General features: G+C 51.0%; 1 protein-coding gene across 1 annotated transcript in view; it reads right to left on the bottom strand.

The window, feature by feature from the left end:
- Window positions 1-23,032, bottom strand: part of LOC149364099 (uncharacterized) — a 128,413-nt gene that overhangs the window by 5,371 nt on the left and 100,010 nt on the right. Inside the window, exon 3 of the mRNA XM_089574105.1 lies at window positions 62-16,066. Within this exon, the coding sequence (XP_089430231.1) occupies window positions 62-16,066 (16,005 nt within the window). The remainder of the gene's footprint in view (window positions 1-61; window positions 16,067-23,032) is intronic.

Genomic DNA, 23,032 nt, shown 5'->3' with positions numbered 1-23,032 from the left:
ATGCAAGTAAAGTTTTATTAGTTATTAAACTCGCCGTAACTGCGAGATAGCTCATATTTACCTTCTGAGGGTAATTGCTCAGGGCTTGAGAGTCTGCGCTGATCCTGGGAGCTAACAGGAGTGTCAGCATGGGAGCTAGGTCCGACTTTGTCGTCTTGTGCTAAGCACAAAGGCTTTTCGGCAGCGCCTTCCCAAACTTGTAGTTTTTGCGGCACAGCTAGAGTCACATCATGCAATTCTTTGGTGATTTGGTCTACAATGTGTGTAAGCATTTCATCGTCTTTCTCAACTGACTCTGAAGACAACTTCGTCTCTTCACTACCACGGCCTGCAACGTGTCTGTCGGTTACATCTTTTGTGGAATCAGCTGGTGGTATATCTTTTGTCCCAGGAAGGTCCTCTTTTCCGGTTGTAACCTCAAAATACGTAGAATCATCACAGACGAGTTGGCTTCTCACTATTTCTAAAAGCCGTCTGCCTTCCTCGTCTTGTGACGGGGACAACATTACTACGCTTCTGTCCACCTCCTTACCGAGCGTGTTAGACGTTTCTTCAAGGAAGTCCCTCTTGAGGACTTCTGAAGGTGACCTAAAGTCATATCCTGTCGTGACTCCACTACACGGAGCAACGCCTTCGTCACATGTCTTGTCATCACGTTCTTTTTCTTTAGCGGAGATGTCTTCGCCCTCATCTTTTGGTACAACACTTGGAAGTGATTCTTCACTCACAGAACTCTTTGGACTTCCCGTTGATATTGCACCTCCAGGGCTTGTAGAATCCGTGCCACTCACGCATTCATCTAGGAGTTCCCTCGCTTTACTGTAAGCGCCGCCAACTGCAGCAGGAGCATCTAGCGGCAGGCGCAGGTCCGGCTTGATCATCTCTCTTTCAACCGGAATGGCAGCCGTAGTTTGTGCCAGAACAGTTGCATCACGTGGAAGAGTGCTGTCTCCCCTACAAGAGTCACTTTCTAAACCTTCTGTACTGGTGGGCGCTCTGCCTTCATCTTCCATAGTTTCCGGTGCGAGACTGGTGCTCTGAGCAGTATCTTTGGGCATCGAAGCATCTATTGATTTAAGGCACGCATCTTCTGGCACTTCTTGAGCTTTACTGTCAGGTTGAAGGGGAAAACCGCCTCCAACGTCTGCCTTGTCCTTTACTAAACTAGGCTGAGCAGCTTCTTTGACCGCGTCTGTTTGCAGTTCAACTTCCTCTCGAAGTTCCCGAGAAGCGTCCACCGGCGCAGCGTCTTTGTGAGTAACGCTTTCATCCTGGATGCTCTGCAGCACGTCGTCCCGTCTTGCTTTGCTGTCGGGTACATCATGGTCTTCCTGGGAAGTGATTTGTGGCTTAGCATCATAACGCTCGGTGCTTGGATGCAGTGGCGCTTCTTCGAGTCCTGCGCTAGGGGAACTGGCTGTGGGCTGTGGCGGCTCAGCTAGCTCCGGTGTGGGGCACTTGTCTTGCGGCTTTTCTTTATGAGGCACTTCGCTTGGTTCACAAATGTCGCTAATTTTACCAGACGGCGTCTCGGCTGGTTCGGTACCTACCATGCTACGCTCACTGTGGGCGGGGAGAGACGTTGCTTCATCTGTTCGTGTTGTACCAGGTAGCTTCTCTTCACTAGGGTAATGTTCGGTTTCCGAGGGTGAAGGTGACGGTTCTTGTTCCCCACTGCCTTTTACGTCTTCAGTGGCCGACATTTTACCATGGTCGGCAGGAGTAGCAGCAGTTTCACAAGGTGCTCCATCTTGCGTGCTACATTCGAGGCCTCCCGGTGAAAGGACAGGTTCAGCTTCGCTACCTTTCGGGGCATCGTGAGAAACCGCCTCTACGACTTCGGAACCTGTTGGTTTTGATGTTGGTGGACATGACTCTGCTGAAGAAAGTGGCTCTTTGTCGGTGATGCCTAGTTTCGGCTCGGGCAACCCGTCCGCAGACTGCCGCATCAGCGGTTCTGCTTCTTCTGCTGCAGGTACTTCTGACGATGGCAGATCCTTTTTCAGTTCCGGTGACTTCGGTGACGCTTCAAGAACTTTCATGGCTTCTTGCTCGTCCCCAGAACTGACTTGATCATGTGGAGGTGCAGTTGCCTTGTCAGGCTCTGTTTTACGTGCATCATGAACGTCTTCAGGGATGTCAGTGCGTTCCCTAGCATCAGAAGGAAGTTGTATACCTTTATCAATGGCTGGCTCAGCTGAACGTAAATGGTCCTCTGACGACAGGGTTTCTTCCCTGCTGTCTTGAAAAAGATCCTTTGACACACTTTTAAGTCGATCAGAACTTTCATCAGTGAGCTCAGAAACCTTTTCGATCTCAGGAAAGCCTTTCCTTTGTTCGTCAAGATCAGGAATTTCCTCTCCAAGTTGAGCGGCGACGTCCTTCGTGCTGGTAACATCACCTTCTATTAAGCTTGTGGGAGAAACAAGTGATGACGTGCCATCTTTTGGGTGATCTTGAAGCTGTTGCTGAGCCTTTTCTTTAGCAGCAATGAGGTCTTCAGCGATTGTGCCGTCAACCTCCGGAATCAAAGTAGTTGCTTCAAGTGCTTGATAATCCTCCGGAACATAGCTTGAGCGAGGCACTTCTGGTTCTAGTGACGTGGCGTCATATGCATCGGTGTCGCTAGGATGGCGTTCGGCTGCATCCTGAAGTTGCGTTTGGTCGCTATCCTTCAAAATGTCGGACGGCAGCTCTTGTCCTGCTCTGCAGGTGTGTTCTTTCTGATGTGTGTCCGGAAGCTCCGTGATACGTATCCCTTCGTATTTTTCATCATCCCCTAAGTCAGCGGGCAAACCTTGATCACCGTCAGTGACAGAGTGTAGCGGGGAGGTGACTATTCTTTGGAGGTCAACTTCTTCAATTTGGGGTTCGTAATCTTCAATTTCTTGAATTTCTGCAATAGATTTCCGGGGTTCATGATCGTCTCTGACACTGCCGGCTGTCTCCTCAACCGTTTCTCCTTCAGGAGATGTAACTATCCCTTCTGCTTCAAACGAGCTATGTTTAGGTAGTTTCCCTGAAGGTTCTGCACCAAGTTCACGCTCATGAACAACTGAAACCTCAGTTGGCGATTGCCCTGAGTCCGGCTTTACGTCATGAGGGACAGGCACTTCGGGTTCGTGACGATGCGGTGAGATAACTGGTTCGAGGTCATCCCGCTTGAGCTCATCCGATGTATGCCCATCAGAAGCAGGCGAGGGGAGGTCACGGCCGTGATCTTCTGGTTTCTCCAGGCACGGTTCCTGCTTTTTGACTTCTTCAGGCCCCAAAGACTTTTTGTCGACAGACTCTGGTACTTCGACCCCTGCCTCCTCTGGTTGTTCGTGTTTCGTCAAAGCACCAGGTTCGGTCTTAGTTTCTTTAAGCTCAGCCGGCTTCTGTTCAGCGGTTATATGCTCGTCGACAGCAGGCGGAGAATAACGTCCACTGTGTTCAGGTTTCTGCAATTGCGATTCCTGGTCTTCCCGTTCGACCGCTTTGCTATCGGCAATCTCTGGCACCGTACTCGGAGCCACGACTGATTCTTTGTGTTCTGACAAAACGGGTTCCGTCTCTTGCTTTTGAAATTCAGCCGTCTCCGGTTCTTGCGGTGGTTGTTCCTTAACGTCCGGTGAAGAAATACTATGGCTATGGTCTTTAGGTTCCTCCATGTATGTTACTTGCTCCGTAGGAAATTCAGTTTCAGGTGCTTTTTTGTCGGCAACTTCAGATGCGGTCACCAAAGCAGCTTCATGTTTTTCGTGATCGGGAACAACAGCAGATGTTTTCGTTGGTTCGCCAGGCTTAGCCGACTTCGTTTCGTCGTCTTCATGCTGGTCGCGATCTTGCAAGGGCGGTTCTGATGTTTTAAGATCTTGAGGCGAGGCTACCGATTTGTCGTCCGCGTCAGGCACAGCACTCATACGAGCTTGGGTATCTTTGTACTCTGGCAAAACAGCAGGTTCTGCGCTCCGTTTTTCGAAGTCATCGGGCAGGAATTCACGGGGTTCAGGCTTGTCAAGGTCAGAGGCAAGATCATGGGTCTCTTCTCTTGGCTCCTTCCGGTGTGGTTCGTGTTCTTTAAGATCTTCAAACGCGGCCGCTGATTCGTCGGCTATTTCAGGCATAGTAGTGGCAGAAAATTCAGGTTTTTTGTGTTCAAGCAGAGCCTTAGGTTCAAGACCCTGGTGTTCAAGCTCAGCCCGCGTGAAAACATCTGGTTTATCTGCGTCAAAAGGAGCTGATGAGAGCTCTTGGGCATGGTCTTTTTCCTGCTCCAGATGTGGTTCCTGCTTTTTAATATCTTCAGTCTTGGTCGCCTTTTTGTCGACGTCCTCAGGCACAGTACGCAGGACACTTTCGAGTTCCTTGCGTTCAGAGAGAGTATCTGGTGTGGGCTCTTTCTTTTCAGGCTTAGCAAGCACCAAGTCATCCGAGATATGTTGGTCTGCAGGTGATGTTATATCGCCGGTGGGTTCTTCCTTCTTTTCGAGGTGCTGTTCGTGGTCGATAATGTCTTCAGGCACAGTAGGAGCTTCGTCCGCAGCCTTTGGCACTGAATGAAGAGCAGCCTCTGGCTCTTTGCGCGCAGATAAAATTGAAGGACCCGTTTCCAATCCCTTGCTCTCATGTGGTTTCAGTTCTTCCTGCTTAGGTTCGTCGGCAGCAGGTGACGGAAGATCCCTCACGTGGTCTTCAGGTTCCTCCGACTCTGGTTTCTGCTTTTTTTCGTGGTCAGGCGTAAGCCCCTTTTCACTGCCAACCTCCGACAGGGGGCTTGAAGCAACCTCTGGCGTTTTTTGCTGGAGGAAAGGAGCAGGTTCTGCGTCGAGTTCATGAGGCTCAGCGGGTCTGCCTTCTTCCGGTTTTCGCTCGTCGACGGTAGGTGATGGGCTTTGGCGGGCTTGATCCACCGGCTCCTCCAAGTGCGTTTCAAGTTCTTTAGGATATTCCGATGTGGCTGCCTCTTTATCGGCAGACTCTGGAACAGCAAACCCAACTGTGTCGGGGTCTCTGCGTTCAGAAAAAACACGACCGGCAGTCGGTTCCTCAAGTTCATCTGGCTTCACTTCGTGTAGTTCAGATTCATCGACAACACTCTGTGAGAGTTCCGGCAGTACAAAGTGTACTTTTTCTTCTCCCAAGTCAGCAGGCTCAAGGCTGGGTTTTTCAGAAACCTCCGGCACGGCACTTGAAGCTATATCGAGCTGCTCGTGCTTGGGCAGTTCAGTAGGTTGCGCCCTCGGTTCTTCGAGCTCAGCCGGCTTAACTTCACCTGGTTTAACCTCGTCGACAGCAGGCGACGGTAGCTCACGGGCAAGGCTCTCTGGCTTCTCCAAGTGCGCTTCACCTTTTTTAACATCTTCAGTCGCGGCCAGCTGCTTTTCTGTGGCCTCTGGCACTGTACTCACACCACTTTCGGGCACCTCATGGTCGTGCAAAGCTGCAGTTTCAGCGCCCGCTTCACCAGTGACATCCGGCTTCAACTCGCCCGGTTCGTGCTTCTCGACAGAGGGTAGTGCCACATCACGGCCTCGGTCTTCAGGCTTCCCTAAGTGTGGTTCCTGCTTTTTATCATCTTCAGGCTCCGTTTCTGCAATATCAGTGTCTTTTGGGGCTGTAATTACAGGTACCTCGGCCTGTTCATGCTCGGGATGTAGATCAGGCACTACCCGCGGTTCCTCATGGCCAGCCGGCTTGAGTTCTGCAGGTTGCTGTTCATCCTGAGCCGGTGATGGAATACAAGGGACATGATCTGGCTTCTCTAAGTGAGGTTCCTGCGGTTTATCCTGCTCATATTTTGGAGCTGTTCCTTCATCAACTTTTCCCATAGGACTAACAGGTGCCTCTGGCTTTACCTTCTCGCTTACATCAGCCTGGTCCGCCCTCACATCTTCACGCTCATCTAGCTTGAACTCACCCGTTTTGTGCTCGTCGACACCGGGTGGTGAGAGATCACGACCGTAGTATTCAGGCCTCTCCAACTGCTGTTCCTGCTTCAGCAGATCGTCAGGCTGGGAGGTCGTCTTCTCGGCGACCTCTGACATGGGACTCACGGCTGCCTCAGGCTCTTTGTGCTCAGTGAGAGCAGGTTCTGCTTTCAATCCTGCTGCATCAGACGGCTTAAAGTCATCAACTTTATACTCGTCAGCAGCAAATGAGGGCTTATAACCTTCGCCTTCCTTCTCAAAGAGTGGTTCCTTTTTCGAATCTTCTCGCTCGGGAGGCGGTTTTTGGGCATCTTCCGGTAGGGAACTCACAGTGGGTTCAATGCCATGACTTTCGGGTTCCTCTAAGTGTGCTTCCTTCTTCTGAAGGTCTTCAGACTCAGAAACTGCTTTGTCGGTATCTTTGGATAACGGGCTCAAAGGAACCTTGTGCCCTTCTTGTTCAGGCAAAACGGTAGGCTTTGCTTCAGGTTCAAATGCAGTCGACTTTAAATCGCCCGGCTTATGTTCATCGGTAGTAGGTGACGGGAGATCGCGGCTTTCATCTTCCTGTTCTTTCAAGTGCGGTGTCTGGTCTTTGGTCTCTTGAGGTTTTGCAGTTAGTTTTTCGTCCGCCTTCGGTTCGGGACTCGGAGGTGCCTCGGGCTGAGCTTTATCGGCCAGAACAGCAGGCTTTTCGCTCGCTTCCTCACGCTCCTGCGGCTTGAACTCACCCGCTTTGTGCTCGAGGTCAGCTAATGGAAGATCATGGAGGTTGTCATCAGGCTTTTCTAGGTGTGGTTCCTGTTTACTGAGAACTTCAGGCTGGACAGGTGCCTTCTCCACTACCTCTGGAATGGGATGCGCGGCTTCCTCAGGCTTTTTGCGCTCGGGAAGAGCATCAGAGTCTGCTTTAAAATCGTCAACCTCAGTCGGCTTTAATTCACCAGGCTTACGGTCGTCGACAGCAGGTGACGGGAAATCACGGACTCGATCTTCCGTAACTTCCATTTTCGGTTCCTGAATATCAAGATCAGCAGATTGGGGAGCCGCTTTGTCAGAAACCTCTGGCACTGAACTCAAGTCCGCCTCGGGCTCTTCGTGGCCTGGGTGTTCGAAATGCGATTCCAGCTTTTTAAGATCTTCAGGCACAGCAACTGTCTTGTCGGCAACTTCTTGTAGTGGACTCACAGGGACCACAGGCTCTTCGTGCTCAGGGGAAGCTTCAGCTTTCTCAATCGTTTGTGCAAAGTCAGTCGGCTTTAGGTCACCATATTTAGAGCCATCGACAGCAGGTGACTGGACACTACAGCCGTGGTCTTCTCGCTTTTCCAAGTCCGGCTGCTGCTTTCTGGGATCTTCAGGCTCTACATCCGTTTTCTCAGCCACTTCTGACGGGAGAACGGCGGCAGTCTGGGGCTTTTCGTGCTCAGACAAAACAGTGGGTTCTGGTTTGGGCTCTTCAATTTGAGCTAACGTTAGCTCATCCGGTTTGTGGCTGTCGATAGCAGGTGATGCAAGACCACGGTCATGGAGTGCCGTATCTTCCAAGTGGGGTTCTTCGCTTTTTGGACGTTCCGGCTCGGGAGACGCTTTGGCGGGGACCCCTAGCAAAGGACCCTCAGCAGCTTCGGGTTTTTTGCGGAGCGGGGAAGCTGGAGATTCTGCTTGTAGGTCTTTAGGCTCTGTAATTTCCATTCCCATTACTTCACACTCGTCGACAGCAGGTGATTCAATATCACGGTCGCGTTCATCAGGTTCATCAAAGTGCGGTTCCTTCTTGAGGTCCTCAGGCTCGGAAGCCACTTCGTCCTCTGGCTTCTTAGTATAAAGTTCATGATCCTTTGATTTTTCGGGCTGGACAGTTATGTCTCCAGCATCCAGCAGAGGACTTACGGCAGCCTGAGGCTTTTTGTCATCGGGAAAAACGAGAATTTCTTTCGCTTTTTCAACGTCAATAGATTTTAATTCATCCGCCTTATGGTCGTGGGCAGAGGGGGGTGAGATATCATGGCTGTGGAGTTTTTTTTGATCCAGCAGTGGTGTCTGCTCCGTGAGGTCTTCTGTTATAAGAGCCGCTTTGTCAGTATCTGTTGCCAAGGGGCTTACAGCAGGCTTAAGCTCTTCATGCTCAGGCAAAGGAACTGGTTCTACTCTTGATTTCTCAGGTTCTGTGGCTTTCATCTCACTTGGTTTATGTTCTGGAAAAGCAGGTGACCCGATATCAATGCTGCTGTCTTCAGGCTTTTCCAAGTGCGGTTCCTTCTCTTCAAGGTCTTCAGGTTCGGCACCCTTCTTTTCAAGATCTTCAGTCACGGAGCTGACAGCAGCCTGGGGCTCTTCGAGCACAGGTGCAGCAGCAGGCTCTGTTTTAGGTTCAGTTTCTGACGGCTTTAATTCACCCGCCTCCTGCTTGTCGACAGAAGGTGATGGAATGCTACGGTCATCATGTTTTGCGAAGTCCGGTTCCTCTTTTGTTAGATCTTCCTTTCCAGGAGACATTTTTCCAGCAACCTCTGGCACGGGACTGACGGCGGACTTGGGCACTTCATGCGTGGGCAAAACTGCTGGTTCTTCAGGCTTCTGCCAGTGCGGTTCCTCCGCTTCAAGACCTTCAGGTTCGGCAGCTTTTTCTACTGGAGTCTGGGTCAAGATGCCTACAGCAGCCTTGGGCTCTTCGAGCTCAGGCGCACCAGTAGGTTCTGCTTCAGGTTCAGTTTCAGTCGGCTGTAATTTCCCCGGCATGAGCTTGTCGATAGAAGGTTCTGCGAGATCAAGGCCATGGACTTCCTTCTCCAAGCGCGGCTCTTCTTCTGTTCGATCTTTCGTTTCGGGAGCCGTTTTCTCCGAAACGTCTGCCATTGTGCTCACAACGGGCTTGAGCTCTTTAGGCTCTGGCGAAGGAACAAGTTCTGCCTTTACTTCCTCAGGCTCTGCCACCTTCATTTCACTTGGTTCATGCCCGCCAACAGCCGGCGATTCGAGATCAGAGACGTGGTCTTCACGCTTCTCCCTCTCCGGCTCCTTCTCTTTAAGATCTTCAGGTTCGGCAGGTGTTTTTCTCACAGCCTCGGTCACGGGGCTCTCAGCAGCCTCGAGCTCATCATGGTCTCCCACTAAAGGCGGTTCTTCTGTGGGCTTAGCGTCTGCCGGCTTCTCTTTTTCCAGCCCATGCTCGACGACGGAAGGTGACGGGATGTCATGACCACCGTCTTCTTTCTTTTCTAAGTGGGGTTCTTCTTTTATGAAATCTTTCTTCTCGGGCGCTCCTTTGTCAAAAACTTCTCCAGCTGGACTCACAACAGGCTTGGGCTCTTCATGTTCTGGCCAAGCGGCTGGCTCTGGTTTTGTTTTTTCAGGTTCTGTTGCTATTTCACTCGGTTTAAGCTCGACGATCGCTGGTGATTCTAGATCAACGGCGCGCTCCTCGGGTTTTTCCAGGTGCGGTTCCTTCTCTTTAAGGCCTTCAGGTTCCTCCGCTTTTTTTCCTGGAGCCTCGGTCACGATGCTCAGAACAGTCTCGGGCTCTTGGAGATCAGGGGCACCAGTAGGTTCTGCCTCAGGTTCAATTTCAGTCGGCAGTAATTTCTCCGGCGCAAGCTTGTCGATAGCAGGTTCTGTGAGATCAAGGCCGTGGTCTTCCTTCTCCAAATGCGGCTCTTCTTCTGTCAGATCTTTCCTTTCGGGAACCACTTTTTTCGAAACGTCTTCCATAGGACTCTCAGAAGGCCTGGTCTCTTTATGCTCTGACGAAGAAGCTGGTTCTGCCCCAACTTGTTCAGGTTCTATCTTCTTCATTTCACTGGGTTTTGGCTCACCAAGAGCTGCTGATTCGAGATGAGCGTCGTGGTCTTCACGCTTCTCACTTTGGGGCTCCTTCTCGTCTAGGTCTTCAGGTTCGGCAGCTTGTTTTCCCGGAGTCGCGGACACAGGAGTCACAGCAGCCTCGAGCTCATCATGTTCTGCCACTAAAGGCGGTTCTGATTTAGGCTTAGTGTCTGCCGGTTTTACTTTTTCCGGCTCATGCTCGACGACAGAAGGTGACGGGACGTAACGACCATCGTCTTCCTTCTTTTCTAAGTGGGGTTCTTCTTTTATAAAACCTTTCTTCTCGGGAGCTGCTTTGTCAGCAACCTCTCCCGTTGGACTCACACCAGGCTTGGGCTCTTCGTATTCGGGCAAAGTGGCTGACTCTGCTCTAGTTTTTTCAGGTTCTGTTACCATCTCACTCGGTTTATGCTCAGCGACCGCTGGTGATTCTAGATCAACGCCGCGCTCCTCGGGCTTCGCCTTATGAGGTTCCTTTTCTTTAAGGTCTTCAGGTTCTCCTGGTGCCTTACCCGCAGCCTCTGTCACGGGACTGAGAGCAGTCTCCGGCTCTTTAAACTCACGCGCAGCTGCAGTTTCTTCCTCAGGCTCAATTTCAGCCGGCAATAATTTTCCCGGCTTATGTTCGTCGACAGAAGGCTCTGGGAGATCGCCGCCGTGATCTTCCTTCTTCTGCATGAGCGGCTCCTCTTTTGTGGCGTCTTCCCTTTCGGCAGCCGTTCTGTCAGGAATATCTGAAATGGGACTGACACAAGGCTTGAGTTGTTCATGCTCGGGCAAAGCTTCAGGTTTGCTTCCCAAGTCTTCAGATTCTGTCGTTTTCACTTCACTCGGTTTATGTTCGATAACAGCAGGAGATCCAAGATCAGCGCCGTAGACTTGAGGCTTCTCCAACTGTGGCTCCTTTTCTTTACGATCTTCAGGTTCTTCAGCTGATTTTGCAGCAGCGTCGATCACGGGACTGATAGCAGGCTTGGGCTCATGCTCAGGCAAGAGTTCTTTATCTGCCTTCGGCTCTTCAGCTTCTGTTGTTTTCATGTCACTCAGTTTATGCTCGGCGACAGCAGATGGTGAGAGATCAGTGTCGTGATCTTCAGGCTTTTCTCTATGTAGTTCGTCCTCCCTAAGATCTTCAGGTTCGACAGCTGCTTTTCCCGCAGGTTCGGTCATGGCACTCACAGCAGCCTCTGGTTCTTTGAGTGCAGGTGCAGCAGCAGGTGCTGCTTCAGGTTCCTTTTCTGTAGGCTCCAATTCTTCCAGTTTATGCTCGTCGACAGAAGGGGATGGGACGTCGCGACCATAGTCTCCCGGTTTCTCCAAATGCGGCTCCTCTTCTTTGGCGTCCACTAGCTTGGCAGCTACTTTTTCAACAGCTTTTGGCACAGGACTCACGAGCGGCTCTGGCTCTGCGTCCTCGGCCTTAAGGGTAGTTTCCGCCGGCGCTCCGTGGTCATCTGGCATCAATTCATCCACTTTCTGATCATGGACACCAGGTGACGGGAGGTCACGACCAAGGTCTTCAGGTTTCTTGAAGTGCTCTTCACTATCTTTCGTATCCTCAGGCTCGGCAGCTGCTTTTTCTACGTCTTCTCTCGCAGGACTGACAGCAGCCTCTAGCTGTTCCTGCTGAAGGAAAGGAGGCTCCACGGTAGCCGGCTTTTCAACCTCAGCCGGCGAAAGTACCTTCGGCTTATGTTCGTCGACATCAGATGGCAGGAAATCCCGATGACGGTCATCTGGCCCCTCAGTGTGCGGTTCTCGCTCTTTCAGATCTGAGGGCTCAATAGCAGTCTCTGCGGCAGGGCTAATGACTGCTTGCAGTTCACCCTGGTCAGCGGCAATAGCAGGTTCTGTTTTTGATTCTGCTTTCTCAAGCTGCTCGAGTTCATCTGCTTTGTGCTCGTCCGCTACAAGTGGAGGAAGATCACTGCCGAGGTGTTCCTTCATCTCGGATTGTGGTTTCTGTTTTTCGAGATAGTCCGGCTCTTGAGGTGTTTTCTCAACTACCTCTGGCACAGCGCTGACCGTAGGCTCGGGCTCTTCGTGTTCAGGTAAAGAAGTAGGTTCTGTCTTCAATTTTTCAGGTTCTTTTTGTTCTATTTCAGTTGGGGTATACTCGGTGATAGCAGGAGATACGCGATCAGTGCCCTGGTCTTCTAACTTTTTCAAGTCTGGTTCTATCCGTTTGAGACCTTCAGGCTCGGTGTCTGCTTTTTCAGCTGCCTTGGGCGCTTCGTGTTCAGGCGAAAGAGTCGGTTCCTCTTTCGCTTCTGGAATCTCATCCGGCCTGATTGCAACCACTTCAGGCTTCTCTACAAGCGGCTCCTTCTCTTTAAGATCTTCAGGTTCAGCAGCTACTTCATCGGCACTCTCAGGGATTGCACTTACGGCAGCATCAGGCTCCCTGTGTTCAGCTGAAACAATAATCTCCGCCGTAGTTTCTTCAGTAAGATCTGGCTTTAATTCACCCGATGCACCTTCTTCAACAAGCGGTAAGATGTGTTCACGCGTCAGATCTTCTGCCTTCACCAGCTGCGGCTCTTTTTGGCTAAGGTCATCAAGCAAGGGAGCCTCTTGTTCCACTTCTGTCTCAGTGCTGACAGGAACTTCAGCTTCTTTGTCTGGTTGAAGAGAAGGAGTCTCTGCCTTTATTTCTTCACGCTCAGCTGGCTCTATTTTACTCGGTTCACGCTCATCTGCCGGGACTGAAGGTTCAAGAGTGTGTGGTTCCAGCTTTTCCAACTGCGGTGGTTCCTTCGGCGCATCTTCACTCTCAGCAGATATAGCGGTCGGTATCTTTGGCGTGAATGGAGCAGCAGACTCGGGCTGGAGCGACACCAGAGACTCCGCACTCGGCTCTTTAGGCTCAGCTGGCTCTACTTCATCCATTTCGTGTTCATCGACAGCAGGTGTGGGTACACTGGTCAGTTCTTTCGGTTTCTGTATTTGTAGTTCTTCCTTAAGTGGTTCGGCATCGGCAGTGGTCACGCCGGCAGTCTCGGTCGTGACACTCTCAAGCATGGTTGGCTCTTCATGTTTGGGCGAGACGTCATGCTCTACAACAGGTTCCACTTCAACTTCCCTCTCCTTTATTTCATCACGTATATGCTTGTCATCAGCAGGTGACTGCAGATCTTCCGGTGGTGGCTCTTTCTCGAGGCTTTCAGGAGCTGTACCCGCATCTTGCTTGGGCTCTTCTGGAGTGTGTTCTGGGAGTGGTTTTTCTTGAATATCATCCAACTTTAATTCACCCACTGCAGGAGCCTCGCCTAAAGGCAAACTTTTCTTTGTCTCTTCAATCTGTTTAGCTACAATATCTTCATCGCCTACTGGCACACTCGCTGCAGCTGCCTTCGCCTTATCGTAATCCGAAGGAACATGAGGTTCAGGGATCAGTTCAAGCTGAACCGGTTTCGTTTCATCCGATGTACTCTCCAAAGCAGGTGAGGGAAGCTCCATTGTTTGCTTGATAGACTCTGTGGAAACGGGGACGTCTGGTTTCGGTTCTTCTCGAAGGACAACCTCCTTGTCTTCGGCCGGTTTAGGCACAGAGTCGGACGGTGCTATATCACTGGGACGCTCTTGTGTCTCCGGCATTACTTCGCTGGTCATTTTATCTGCCAAGCTAGGCTGCGGCAATTTTTCAGGTTCTTTTTGCTCAGCTTCCTCGATTTCGTGGGGGACTTCCTCCTCGTCTGCAGCAATTTCGCCCTCAATCGAGTCGACGGAGTCCCTCCTCTTGATTTCGAGAACTTGCCCCCTGGATACTAGGCGGTGCTTTTCCATGGCGTCAAGTATCTCGTCTCTAGAAGAAGGCGCGGTGCCGTCTCCGACTTCGCGTGGCGTGTCCAGAGAGTCCGGAGTTCGCTGTCCGCTGGAGAGGGCACGGACCTGACTGAGGTCGGGCTCCGTGATCGGTGGCGCGACGGATGAATCGGCTTGCAGTGAGATGTCGATGACCTCATCAACGAGTGACGGCACTCCCTCCGACGACGCAGATATAGTCGGTTCTGGAGACATTGCGTGTCCTGGCTCCGCTGTCTCTTTGGTGTCGCCAGCTGTGGGCCACATTTCAGCGTCAGCGATCTCCTTCTCCAAGGGACGCGTTGGCGCTTTCTGAACATCTTCATCGGGTGCCGCGGCGTGCGCTGTTCCGAGAAGCACTGCTTTGATTGGAACTTCGTCGACTACTGCAGCGGGAGTTTGTTTTTCGACATCTTTTTTGCTTTCGTCGCTACTGGAAGGCTCAATAAAAGGCTTGTCTTCTTTAGTGGCTTCAGTTGCTGCTTTCTCCTCTATGGCTTCCTTAGACCCGGAGCTTTCGTCGCCAGACTGCGTTACGATCTCAATTCTCTTGTCTGGCTTTACTTGGGCTGTGGGTTTCTCCGTGACCACGGGTTTTTCTCCTTCAGTGACTTTTGCCGGTTCCGTAGGGGTAGGCTTCGCTGTCCGGACGCCTCCCCTTACTGACCTGACTGGTCTTTCACTCGCAGGCTTGGGAGGAGCGCGCTTGGGTGAACTAGACGCTGAACTCGATGGGGATTTAGACCTAGAATCCCGAACCATAGGTCTTGTTGGAGGAGCAACAACTGGGCGTGGTTTTGCCTTCGTAGGCTCAGCCGTCTTGCGCGCGACTGTTTTGCCTTCGACGGCCATCTTGTTGGTAACGTCTTTAGCACCTTTACTCTTGGCTGGTGGTCTGGTTGGTGTAGCTTTCTTTAGCTCGCGCTTCGCACTGACTTTTTCCTCAACTTTGGCGACTATTTCTTCTTGCGCTTTCGGATCTATTTTTTCGATTTCGACTGGAAGCTTTTTGAGCGGTTTATCGTCGATGAGTTTGCTAATGTCCTTCTCTTCGGCGTTATCCACTTCGTTTTCTCCTAGTTTCTCGACCATTTTTTCTTTGTCGGGTGTCGTTTCGGTTACTTTCGCAGAAACTTTGGCGGTAATCTTGGCAACCTTCTCTTCTTTAGCATCGGCTTTGTCAGGAGCTGGTTTCCTCGGCTCCCTCTTAGTAGGTTTTGCTGGCGGCCTTTTAACTTCATCCTGCTTTTTAGCTAAGGAGTCGACGGACCTGTTCGTGTGAACTTTCGGTTTTGTCTTTTCAGGAAGCGGAGGTGTAGGCGAAGGGGACGGCGACTCTCCTTTTGCAGCTGCTCTCTTGGCGACACTTGGTCTCGGAGGCACCGAAGTCGCCCGCAGCGGCTTGTCCTGAACTTTCGGCCTCTTCAGTCCCAAGCGCTCTTCTGCAGTAACAGCGCGACTCCTAAGCACGGCAAGATGACCCAGCTTGCTAAGCCCATCGAATATGACACTCTGAGGCGCACTGCCCGGCAACAGAATGCGCGTGACGGGTTCGGAAGCCTTGGCGGGCCGCCACACAAGAAGCACGCACACGGAAGTGTCCTCCTCCGTGACGCGGCCAGGGCTCAAGACAAACATCTCTAGCGTACCCTGACCCACCTTATGGAATAGGGTGAGCGGCCGGGCATCTCTCTGGCAGGCCTGCGGTGAGAGCCCCATCTCACGCACTCCTTGGAGGAACTCCAGTCCTTGAGCCACGACACTGACGAGCAGCTGGTCTCGGTCCTTTTGGAGTTCCTCGTCAGACGGCGACCGGACGGCGTTGCAGAATACGTGGCCGACCTGAGGGTAGACGCGCTCGAGTGCCTTCCGCTGCGCGAGCGCAGTGAGCCCGCACGAGTTGAACTGGTTGAAGCGAGTCACAAGCAGCGAGTCCAGGCGGTCCAAGTGCCGGACAAACTCCCAGAAGCACGGCTTCCGGGCGAAGCCACCGTCCACAAGCAGGGTGAAGCCAGTGACACCGAACAGAGCGCAGTCGCCCTGGCCGCCAGGAAACACGTACATGGTCGGCCTTCGGAAACGGATGTTGCCCACCACGCTGGACGACGGCAGCAGGCTCGTTAGGGGAGGGCTCGTCAGTACGGCATCCAGGCAGCCGAGCAGATGCGCCGAGCCGGCTAGGCTGTCCGCGATGTCGGGAGGGTTGAGGCTGACGCCTGTGGGAGGCTGCGAGGACCAGCTTCCTTCGGGAGAGCAGTGCACGTGTAGCGTGTGGAACTTCTGGCGACGCAGTACTTCCTCAACTTCAGCGTCATGTAGTATCGCCTCGACGTCGCGGGCGCTGAAGACACCGTCCTGGAGAATCCAGTCGCCAGTGCCGGAGAAGGCGTAGCCGGCGTGAATGACGTGCTTGTGCGTGGTGCCGGAGACCATCATGTTCTTGAAACATTGGCGCAGCGTGGATACCTCCGGGTTCAGCAGAACCTCCAGGGCCAGACTCTCCGTCGAGTGCTGGATCAGCAACTCTGCACAAATGAGGAAAGTGAAATGAGTCTTTTTACCTTCCATACACAGGGCATATTTTGGCCACTCAAAACCGGTTTGATTTATGGTTTATGGGGTTTAACGTCCCAAAGCGTCTAAGGCTATGAGAGACGCCGTAGTGGAGGGCTCCGGAAATTTCGACCACCTGGGGTTCTTTTACGTGCACTGACATCGCACAGTACACGGGTCTCTAGAAGTTCTCCTCTGAAGAAATTCAGCCGCAGCGGCCGGGATCGAACCCGCGTCTTTCGGGTCAGCAGCCACATGGGCAACAAATTGCAGAGCAGAAATAAAGCATCTGAAGCAAATTCTTCGAAAGAAGACCACGGAGAGCAATAGATGTAAAAGCTGGAAATTTATCATTATTCGCATACAAGTAGTCAGGTTATCCAGGTTAAGAACAACAAGCCAGAGTGAATTTGGCAGCGGAATTAGTGGGAATTTCACGTAACCAGCGACCGAAAGCTAAAAGTTCACGCCTCTCACAACTACCGAGACGTGGCGCTACCAGTTTATGCGCTGTCAACGTCAGTAGCAAGCGTTAATTTTTCTTTGCGTATGATGACGTTCTGGTGCGCTTGGTGACTCTGCAGAGCACAATAAATGAAGTGGCATCAGTTTCTACAAGTTTCTTGCGGTCAGACAGAGAAGAACGCGATGGCCAGCGGCTGTGGGGCGGGAAGAATGGGCCGCTTCGGCGTCGGATCGGCTTCGCAGGTAGCATTATATTTCTGCATGGAAGCCTGATCAGGTCGTTTGCAGCTTTTAATCCACGTGATCGCTCTCCGGTAGCGCGAGGAACAGTACGAGAATCAATGCCTGCAGCTAGATCCCATTCTGTCGTCCTCACAACGTAACAAGTTTAGACACGATACTGCGTGTGCACGTGATCCTAGACGAACGCTGAGGGGCCATTGTCAGATGACATTCACCCGTACTACAAGCACAGCACCTCTTCGCGGAAAAGCGTAAGACACAAAACTACTGCCGGCCGCCTTCAACTTTCAAAGCGAGCCGTTAAGAGCGACGTTGCCGAAGCAGCACCGGACTTAGAAGTGGTGCGATGTATATATTTTTTTCTCCATTTTCATTTTCGCAAGCCTCAACAAAAGTTTCTTTCAGTAGCGGTCCTAGAAAGCTATTAAACGTCTCAGCAGTGGACACCTGAGTAGAGCTGCGAAACCATTGGAGCGGCAGCTTGGAAAGCAAAGGAAAGGCGCATAACTGCCCTTTTGGAACAGTGGACACCTCAATCGTCCTTTAAGCTACGTGGCGGTAGTGACAGATGTGTGCTGCATGCGTTGGCATTGACAACGCTATGCCATTTCAAAGGAAAAGAAGTGCGCACAACTGGCTGCCTGGGTCAGTGGACGCCTGAATCTCGCTTATAGGTACATGTCGTGTGGGCTACAGGCATTGACAACGTTGTGCCAGAAACGTGGCGCTGGAGCCATAGGCCGTCGGCGTTCATTGTGTTCATTAGCGCTGGCGCTGACAACGTTTTACACTTCGACCATTTTAAGGAAATGAAGTGCGCATAACTGGCTCCCTGGGTCAGCGGACGCCTGAATCGCGCTTATAGGTACGTGGGATGATGAGAGAGAGATGTGGGCTAGCCGTATGCGTTAGCTCTGACAACGGTGAGCGAACTCTCGCCATCCACCATTAAGTGCCCCCTGCCAGGGTGGCAGGGTGGGTGGGAACTTTAATGTGCATATAAAGACAAGCAAGAATTTCTTACCACTTATGCGGGAGAACATACCGTTCCTCTCGCTCGTAACGCCTCTCACGCTCTTTAGGGCTGTGACAACCTCGCGAAATACTTGCACAGACCTCGTCCTTAAGAACAAGACATTCGTGCCGCAAGTCGAGCTTATATCCATCTATTTCTCCGACCACAAAGCTGCCTTCATGACAATCAAGAAGTGTTAGTGGAGTGTATCTTGAAGGAAAATGTGTAAAAAATAACAAGTTGGCGGTAATTGTGCGTACATGTTTTGCTCGAATTCTTTGCCTCAATCTATTGAAAAGGTGAAACAGCTGATGAGCGGCGCTTAAATTTCGCATTTGGAAGTAACGTAATCGTCGGCAATTTTTTTAGCAAAGCCTCTCAGTAGAAAGCGCGTTCAAAACCTCAACTCATTACAAATTAGAAAGACACAAATTTCCACCACCTGACAAAACGTTTTATAAGGCACAAGAGACCACCTGGAGGAGACTCCAAACGAGGTCCTTTCTTACCCCCTATCTATTATCAAAAATGTACCCGGATGAGAGAGAGAGTGAAAACTTTATTTTGTACCCGGATGACTATATCCCCGAGTGCAGGTTCTGTGGCGAAGCAGCCACATATGACCACATACTATGGCAATGTAAAGAAGAACCTCCACCGGAGGATCTAGTACGAATTCCTTCTGTTGAGCGATGGGAGTCCGTGCTGGTCAGCTCGGACCCGGGCATTCAAGCCTTGGCCACCGAGTGCGCCGCTCAGGTCGCCACCAGCCATGGTTTGGTGGCCATCTAGCGCGCACCGTCTGCATCTGCATTTTTGACGGAATAAATGTTTTCCAATCCAATCAACGGTAATACCTGAGCCACAGAAGCAACGGGTCCTATTTCCGCGCATGCGCACTAGAGAAGATCCCGCGCGGCGAATGCCTAGCCGCATCAGTGACCAGACACAACGAAGAAAGGCGACATCACCATTGCCATCGAGGTTAGAGAGGGGCGACACCACCCGAAGAGTCTAAGGCATGGATGGATGGAGGGAAGACAGGAGCGTCCTCTTCGAAACTGGGTGGTGGCAATCGCCACCATGCTCGGCTTTTTTCTTTACTTTTATTTAACTGTGTCATAAATTGTCATTAAAATTCGCCTACGGTTTCCTATACTTGTAACCTTAAGTCCCCTCCCTGCTTTTTAGCCACCAGTCTTCCAATCGCTTTTTGCTAACTTCCACAGGGGACAAAGCACCGCCTTGAGAACTGGTGACGTAACCAAGAAACCTGTTGACAGACTCCCCACCCACACTCTTTTTTTCTTGACTATTTGAACAGTGCACAGCATGTGGTATAGAACTTTATTCGGCTTTCATATTTTTATACTTTTCTTTTTTCTTCGCCTGATTGAGAACGCTGTGAACACCCCCTAAAAAAGGGGAATGGCCGATTCAGCAGCAGCCGCATAAGCAGCGTCAGCATCGATCCGCGTCAGCAAGAACGCAGTGATGTGGCAGCGACAACAGTAAGTCCGCTTTTGTCGCTGACCGTGGGTGTTCCTGCAGAAGACGGAAATGAAATGTACCACTGACGTGGTGCAGCTGTACTACGTGACAATAACGCCTGAGAATTCTACGTGAGTGCACGGAATTTGTGCAGCAGATATCATTCAGTGGACGCCATTTTTGTAACGCCCTGCGCACTGCACTCCTTCCGCAGCTCCCATGTGCGCCGGATTTTGAACATAATTTCAGCGAGAACGCGCGAAAAACAAATGAGCTCCAACGTCCCAGTCGCGCTCTCTGAAACTCATCCGAACACCGAACTTCACCTTGCGTAAAGAGATGATGGGTGTCTTGGCGTCTACCCACAGGGAACGCGGAGCCGCAGTCACTGTTATAGGTGCACTAGCGGCAAGATGCTTCAAAATCATAAGGAGAGCGATGGCATACGCTCTCATCCTGGTCGTGGGGAGCTTCGCCCTGCATTGCACTCCGTTTCCCAGCGCCGTCTTCGAAGCCAGTCTTGGAGTGAACAATGTTGAAGTGAACGCTCACGAAATCTCAGCAGCCACGCCCCTCAATGCCGTACCAGCATCCATGAGACTGGGCCTTTACGTACGACCGGCGCCAGCAATCTACCAGCAATCTACCCTTTCACTGTACGAGCTGCGACACCAAAAACTGTTCTCGTTACCTGGAAAAAAAGTTCCTTTCTAAGGCCAAAACTAAAACCGAAAGAGAAGTTATCGAGGCCTATTTCATTTCTAAAAGGGGTGATAAGTGTGTTAGCGCCCCTTCTTTATCTCTTTCAAGTCAAGAGATCAATTTCTTAGATGAACACATCCGAACTTTTCATGGGTCGTAATCACACGTGGTCTTGTTGACACTGTCATTGCCGTTCGCACGTTGCCTTTGCTTCTGCTTGTCTCCTAGTTTGCTGTGATTGCCTTTATAAGCACCCTGCTTTTACAAAACAAAGTCAGTTCGAAGTCTGCGCTTTGTGTGTGTGTACTCGTGCCTTTCTTTTGTCCCGTCGTCTTCGCGCAGTTTTGTTTCGCTCTAACCATGAACCGACTAGCCCAACATCATGTCTTACATCACAATCTGCCTACCGGGTGACGTGCAACCTAGCGTCTAGACAGTCACTTAGAGAATCGATATATTAAAGACCTCAAAAAGTGATATATGCAAATGTTGGCACCATCACAGCAGAGGATACCCGCTACTGCTGCTAGCATGCCGAATATGGCGGTTGGTTAAGAGACAATAGTAAAACAAGCAAACGCACACAGACGTGAAGGTGAAAATGCGCGGTGAAAATGCGTAGAGTGGTTTGTTAGGCAGCCTCCACGGAAATGCAAACGGTTTGATATCGCAGTTGTGACATTGCTTTGAGCTTCAGCCCCATTCAAACTGCGTCTCATAAGCTGCTCCAAAGCTGTGGAAGCTATACGGACCTCTTCAACCAATCTACGACGCGCGCTTTATCGTCTGCTCGCAGAACCCGGGGATCCACGAGGAAAAAAAAAAAAAAAGATGAGATGACATTGTTTTGTGTCATAAGGGCGCTTCTTATTCTTGGCCATCAAAACTCAGGGGTGCGACTCGCGCGCGTCCTTGAGCCTTGTATCCACGATTAGCACAATTCTTCCCACGCACAACGTAGCTGGCTCTTATATCATAAATGCGCGATAAACTATATTTAAAGCAAGTCGAACGCCAGCCACACGTATGCGTACAATCAATCACAGCTCGCATTCGTTACACGTCACAAGCGACCGGCGGTTTGAGCAAGGCAGCCTTTTATCTAAGCGATCGGTCATGCATACTAATGCTGGACGTTTCCGTGCACTACTGCGGGACTTCCACGGAACGTTCTTGAGCAAGAAGCAGTGAGCCTGTCACATACTTTCCACATGCTCTTCCGGTTAGTGGACGCACTGCTTTGCGTACAATACCCGGAAACCGCACCCAAACGCGCTTCACGCGGGCTACGGTGCCGCCGCGCTATGTGATTGAAACCGAACTCTCGGCAAAGAGAGCGAGAGGACAAGCGAGCGCGGTGACAGCTGTATACCGTGACCCAGTTTGCGACATTCGCCGTGGTCGACACCTTATCGGGAGGATGTTCGTTGACAGTGTATGCATCACCGTAGTGTGCGTGCGGTTGTGAACAGCAGCCTGGCTGTGCGCATGGTTGCCTCGACTTCTCGTCGTGAGCTTGTGCACGCCCTTGGCACCACTGTTATATGTGCAATTCCTGGATTTGTTTGTGCATTTAGATGAGGGGCAACACTGACATTGTATGCACCTGCAAAATCAATGTTATTAGGTGACTTACTTTGTGCTATGGAGCCATGCATGCTCAACCGCGCTTTTGTTTTTGCGGCGCTCAAGTTGGTGGCGCACTTCACGCGAACACAGTGGCCGGAGGGCGGAGGTGCCGCATGAATTTGAAGGCATAAATTTTCATTCGAGGTGGCATTTTACAAGGAACACCTTCTATTTCACTCAATTCAGCGGGACTAAAGCTTTCCATCGCGGGAATTGGTGAGTTCATGCCATTGAAATCACTGAATTTGTACGTCAGCAAGTTAAAAGGAGCGAATACGAGACACGTCGTTAATTACGATACCTTGCGGTTATTTACCTTTCACTTGAATCTCATTCTACGAGCAGCGTTCTTTGAATTATACATCTACTAAATGCGGCCGCCGATGTAGGAATCGAACAGCGCCGTTTTGTTTAGCGGTAGAACGTCATAGCCGATGAGCCCCCACGGCGGGAGGTTTTTGGTGAGCTTTTCAGCGGAATTATTGTCTTAATCCTCGTTTATTCCCGACGGTTGGCCCATTAATTCACCCATTAAATCTACGGCTGAGGTGTGCGATTCTTTGGTTACGGTTTTTGTGAGCTTTAACATCCCAAAGCGAATCAGGCTATGAGGGACGCCACAGTGGAGGGCTCTGGATAATTTCGACCACCAGGGGTTCTTTAACGTGCACTGACATTTGCGTGAGGTAAGATGGTGGCAACCAGCAAATTATAATATGCCCGGAGATTTTCCTAATCCTTCAACTGTTTTTTTCCATAATCCTTCAAATGGAGATTTTTGTAGTCCTTCAACCGGTCCGCAATACAATGTGTCTAACTAATGCCGGGACAGGCAATTTTAATAGCAAATTGTAAGCGCGCAGTTCGTGCGTTTTTCAACGTAGCGTATGTCGACGTGGTTTCATACTTGTCAAGCGGTAGAATGCGTAATCAGAATTCTGCACTATATGTGAATCGTGAGTTCGGATGAAAGCTCCTCAGAGAAAAGCAGGCTTGTCGCTATTATTAGTACGCCTGTCGCTAATATGGCAGTATTCGTTGCTAACGTGCTAATATGGCGTTCTCTTTAAATCTAGTGTGGGCACAGCTCGGTCTAATTATTATTTCGAGTAATAACCGGCTCTATGACTATTTCTGAGCATGCCGATGTTTGTCTGTCAGAAAAAAAGGCCCATTTATTGCCGAGAAAGATGCATTTGAAAATTTACCAGCTACTCGATTCAAATTCGTGAAGCCTGCGCCACAAGGGGCTCCTGATCCCCGTTTGCGAGTGGAGGGTGGCGCAGCGTATTCTATGGGACTCGCACCCCTGAAAAATTCACAGGAAAATCCAATTGCACTATGTGTTGGCAATGCGGTAGCATTAACACCTGTTGATGCCTTTACAGGAAGT

Source organism: Amblyomma mixtum, chromosome 2 (assembly GCF_055824585.1).
Source record: "Amblyomma mixtum isolate Tamu chromosome 2, ASM5582458v1, whole genome shotgun sequence".
NCBI lineage: Eukaryota > Metazoa > Arthropoda > Arachnida > Ixodida > Ixodidae > Amblyomma > Amblyomma mixtum.
This window is presented reverse-complemented; position numbering and strand designations above follow the sequence as displayed.